Source organism: Pleuronectes platessa, chromosome 1, assembly GCF_947347685.1.
Source record: "Pleuronectes platessa chromosome 1, fPlePla1.1, whole genome shotgun sequence".
NCBI classification, from domain to species: Eukaryota; Metazoa; Chordata; class Actinopteri; order Pleuronectiformes; family Pleuronectidae; genus Pleuronectes; species Pleuronectes platessa.
The window spans coordinates 19,236,046-19,241,305 of NC_070626.1; the positions used below are offsets into that span (position 1 = coordinate 19,236,046).

Consider the following 5,260-nt stretch of genomic DNA (forward strand, 5'->3'; position numbering starts at 1 on the left):
CGTGGTCACGGATCAGTGAACCAGCTTTTTATCCTTTCACTAATAATCAAGGGGTCATTGGTTATTTCTGTCTCCATATGTCTCCTCTCTGGCTGAGAGAGGCGTAGAGTCATGTTCCCTGAGGGTATCCTGGCTGCGACGCTCTGAGAGCATGGGATGTTAGGATAACTGCAGCCGGTCCCCGGCGCTGCGTTTTGCCCACTTTGCAAAACTCAAGCCTGTTCGTGGTGACATGTGGGATTCAGGGACAGGATATCAAGTTAATGCTATAGCCTGGTGTATTTCTTATATAACATAAATGAGAACAAGATGTGGATATTGACCGAGAAACAGAACTCTTCTAAATTGTTTTCGTTGGATGTCAGCGTATGTCATGGTTCCCGTCTCTGTCGTGTTTATTTGCCTGTCTAATGGAAGAGATCCGCTTTAATGAATGCAGCTGTCTAAACCTGCTGCGTAACAGCTCATGTTTCCCTCGCGCTATACACACACACACACACACACACACACACACACACACACACACACACACACACACACACACACACACACACACACACACACACACACACACACACACACACACACACACACACACACACACACACACACACACACACACACACAGCAGCTTTCTACACTTCATTTCTTATTTCTTTCACTTTCATTATTATACATTAAGCTGCAAGCTGCTAGCTGCTATGAGTGCACAGGAATACTGTATTGACTGCATGCAATGATGATGCTAATGCAGAGCTGCAGTTGATGGATACTGGATGCACGTGTTTTCCCATTAAGAGAAACTGATGCAGGTTTAACCCACATTACAGTGCTGCTCTAAAAAGGGCTGTAGGGTACAGATCTGCACCGAGGACACTTCAGATTCTGATTCTAAAGTTGGTCTCTAGGCAGCCATCTAACTTTTTATTATTATATGCCAAATTACTAGCATTGATCAGAATTATAAGATATGAAGCATAACTTATCTTAAACGACTCAACATGGTGTGTCCTTACCTGACAAGGTCTCCGTGCAGCTGAACATAAAGTCCCTTTCCGTCCCTCTGAGCGCACAGCTCCTCCACCGTGGTGCTGGTGGAGCAAAGCACCAACTGCAGGTCAGTCTGAGGGGCGGTGGAGGCCTGAGGGCCGGAGGCAGGAGGCTGAGGGTCCACGGTGGCGCCATAGAGACACACACAGCCCCGCTGGGTGTCCCCCTTCAGCCAGTCCCGTTCTCGTGACCCAAATCTGGTCTTTCTTGTCACGGGGCCACGACTCCCATTCCGCTTCATGTTGCGCTGATGACACAGAGAGAGGCATTTCAACAGAGACAGCCATGAGCATGTCTGACAGCCTAGAGAGCTTGAAGGGGGTTCAACATGTCCTCAGCACATCATCTGTGGTGGTAGTTGCATCTGTCCACAACTGGAATAACAACCTGGAGCAATAACTACCCTGTGGAATTAAGTGAATTTGAAACTGCCTGATTTGGTGCAGTGGTGTTTGGATTATGAAGGAGAACCTGTCCTTCAGTGTACCAGGACACAAATAATCAGTGTTTTATGATCACAATGTAGTCATCGGCAACTGTGCAACAAATACTTCCCGTCTTCTGCATCTCGATTGAATTTAAGGTGACGGTTGGGTCTTGGCCGTTGGCGGCCCATCGAGTGTCATTATAGCTTTTGTTTGAATTATTTTGTGAACCTTCTCCTCCCTGTTGCGAAAACTTTCACATTCCCTACTTAAAATCCGTCCGAACTGGAGCAGTGTCATTCCAGTTTGAGAAACAGAGGATGTGACAGTGCAGAGGTTACGAAGTTCCACGACTGTTGCATGAGCCGTGTGGCCACAGTTTGAGGGAACTGCCAGCTCCTGTCGAGGTGTATCTGAACTGAGCACTGGGCCTCAGTCGACGTCAGATGCAGCAGACAGCTGTGACCGTGTGTGAATGGGAAACAGGGTCACGCTGAATAAGAGCATGCATGTTCAACCAACCAAACCTTAATCAGGAAGAAGAAGAAAGATGCTGTGTATTTTCCTACCACCCTGAAGAAAACCAGGTTTGTTAATGGCTGCCCGGGCTCTGTTTCTCATTTGGCTGTGGAGGTCCCTCGTGGACTTATTGATCTGTGCAGTGTGTACGTAACTACAACACAAACTGCATCTGGATCATCCGCAAATCAACAGACATCGACATCTCTTATCATGAGGGAATTTCTTTTCTGCAAAACACTGGAGTCTTTTCTGTCTTTGTTAACAGGCAGAAAATAACAATAAATATCACTTTCCCCTTCACTGTTGACACTGACATGAATTATGGTTTCACAGCCAAAAACTATGAGCAGAAACACTGAATGGGGAAATCAGCATTTTAGTTATGGCCCTATGAGCTTGTTAACAGGGTGACCTATTTTACTTTATGACTTTCGATGTGCGTACACATTAAACTGAATTGCACAACTGAGATTTTGTGTGCGTGTGTGTGTGTGCGGTCCAGGTATTACGTGTATTGTGGGGACCTCAATCTTTTAACACAGTCACATTATGGTGGCAAAAAAGTCACCATGGAGTAAATCATTACACACAAGATTTTAAGGTTTAGTTTCAGGTTAAGGTCTTGATTAGGGTTAAGGTTAATGATCGAGTTAGATTATGGTTTGGTTAGGGTTAAGGGTCAGACAAGTAATGGTTGACGTTAGAGTAGGTCTCCAGACAAATCAATGTAATGCCGTATAATGTCCTCTGAAGTCATGGAGACACAACTGTGTGGTTATGTGGTTGTGTGTGTGTTTACTTTAGGGACTTGTATGTTACAAAATCATTTGTCTTGCCTTAAAATGTCATAGACAAATCGCTCAGAAGTGCAGGGCCTCGCAATGAAAGCTCTGACAACCTTCCCTGCGTGTGCGTATGTGTGTGCGTGTGTGTGTGTGTGTCTGCTACGTTCCTCACTGGATGACATCTCCAGATCAATCATCAACCATTGGAGATCATCAATCAGCTGATACACAGCACGTTACATAATACTAATGCGAAGATGCGTTTGAGTTCTGTTTGAATAAACCACCGCAGTGACAGTACAAAAAAAACACACAACATGGAGAAATGCTCCGGTGGGAACCAGCCGCTCGCTCCTCTCCACTCACCTTTAACACTCGGATCCCCGTCGCAGCCCCCGGACCACTGCGGCTGCCCCGACCCGCAGCCTGATCCAGCCCCGCCGGGTGGACCACCTTGTCCGGCTGCCTGTCTATGCAAGCCCCGCTCCCTCCCACGTCCCCTCCCTTCTTGATGGTGGCTGTTTGGGTGTTGTTAGTCGCGACGACCGCCGCGTTAACGTCCTCGTCCTCCATCGCCATGTCTCGTCCCTCCCGTCAGCAGCGGCCGCGAGCGAGAGGCGCGCTGCGGGTACGTGACTGGCAGATTCCCGCGGAGCAGCGAGGACTGGTCCGGGGTCGGTGCAGCGCCGCCATGTCCACGGTGACTGTGAGCGCTGTCAGCCGGGCCCGGGAGAGCCGATCGATGCACATGACGGGGGCGGGACCAGGGGGCTTGTCCGGCGGCCGCTGCCCCTTTTCTCACCGCGACAGACCCAAGTTCATGTCAGTCAGAAGTCCACCACGGTGACATCACGACGGGCCATCGTAGGGTGTGTCTACGGCCGATCACACGTTCTATCTCTATTAAAGGAATCGTTCACCCCGAAATGAAAACTCTCTCATTATCTATAGTCACCGCGATGGCGATGGAGGGGTGGTGGGAAGTGTTCGAGTCCACGAAACACTTCTGGAGTCTCAGGGGTAAACAGGGCTGCAGCCAAATCCAAAAGAATTCTTCAAACATCACATTCCTTCAAACTGCTTGTGTGGTGACATTCAAATCCAACTCGTAACATCGCATTTAACTCAAGTTTTAAGCCTAAAGGTGAATTTGAATGTTTGGCTGTCAGACACCTGGATGCCACCACACGAGCAGTATGAAGGCATGTTGTGTGTTTTCCAGTTTGAAGAAGTGGTCACCATTCACTTCAATTATATTTGATTTGGCTGCAAGGCTATTTACCCCTGAAACACCAACAGTGTTGTGTGGACACAAACACCCACCACTTGACTCAGGGAATTTTCATTTTTAGGTGAACTATCCCTTTAATGTTTTATTTGAATCTTTCACTGTATCACGTCAATATTGATAGACTAATATGTAGTGTCATTTTCTAAACCTTCAGTTAATTGCCACGTATTTGTCAAAATATTTCAAAAAGTGAATAAAAATCCAAAGCATTATTATTATGAATATTATAAATAAGGTCCACCTCCACTGACCCTTATGTCAACATATTTTTGTGAGATTTTATAAAGATTTAAAATTTGAACTTTTGCTATATTGCTTTTGATGACATTTCTACTTAAAATCATCAGGTAAATCTACTCTCTAGTATTAGTAGCTCGAATCTAAAGGGCTGCAGTTGATCTGGACTTATTGTCGACAAGTTTTTTATATATCAAGGACTTTATCAATATTTGTAAAAACATGAGTATTTGTTTTGTGTATATGAATTAAATCACAAGCACTCCAAGCAGCACGCTGATTCATACTTAACTTTATTTCTCAATACCTTTCTCAGTAAGAACCTTTGTGACGCTACTGGATGAAAACTAAGAGGCAGCTTTATTTGTTACGATAATGTGATTGATTGAAATCCATGATGTTGTTCATTTGTCATTTATCTAACCGTGCTTTATTATTCTATAAAATTCTCAATATATCTTAACTTACTGCCTCTTAATAATAAACGGCAATTTGTAAAAAAAGCTTTCAAAAGCTTTCATCATTATAGCTGAGTAGTGTGGCCTACATACAGAAAGTTGTCTATACAGTTAAGAGAAATAAAAAAATCAGTTGAACTAGGGGTGGGCAATTGTGATTAAATCTGTCACATTCATTTATATTGCAATACTTTGCATGTTCAGTAAAGTCAACTTAAGAACTTATGAACAAAACAATTTTCTAGCAAAAGCAGCAAATTGAAAACCACTTTAACACATTGATGCAAAACTCAGGTCAAATCCTGTTCTTTATAGTTAACTGATGTCATTCCAACTCATTTGGTGTAAATGGTATCCTAAATCTTGGTTGCCAAATTTAAATTGTCTCATACTATGTGTCCTCATATTTTTGCCCAGCACTCCTTTAAATTAAATCCGATTAGAACACCACACCCCAAACAAAAATAAAAAAACAAACTACCATACTTCAAC

General features: G+C 44.4%; 1 protein-coding gene across 1 annotated transcript in view; it reads right to left on the minus strand.

Moving 5' to 3' along the window:
* The window catches only part of phlpp2 (PH domain and leucine rich repeat protein phosphatase 2), a 33,958-nt gene extending 32,661 nt beyond the window's left edge, over positions 1-1,297 (minus strand). Inside the window, exon 1 of the mRNA XM_053426135.1 lies at positions 1,017-1,297. Coding sequence (XP_053282110.1) covers positions 1,017-1,291 — 275 coding nt within the window. The 5' untranslated portion in view covers positions 1,292-1,297. The remainder of the gene's footprint in view (positions 1-1,016) is intronic.
* Between the last annotated feature and the right edge of the window lie 3,963 nt (positions 1,298-5,260).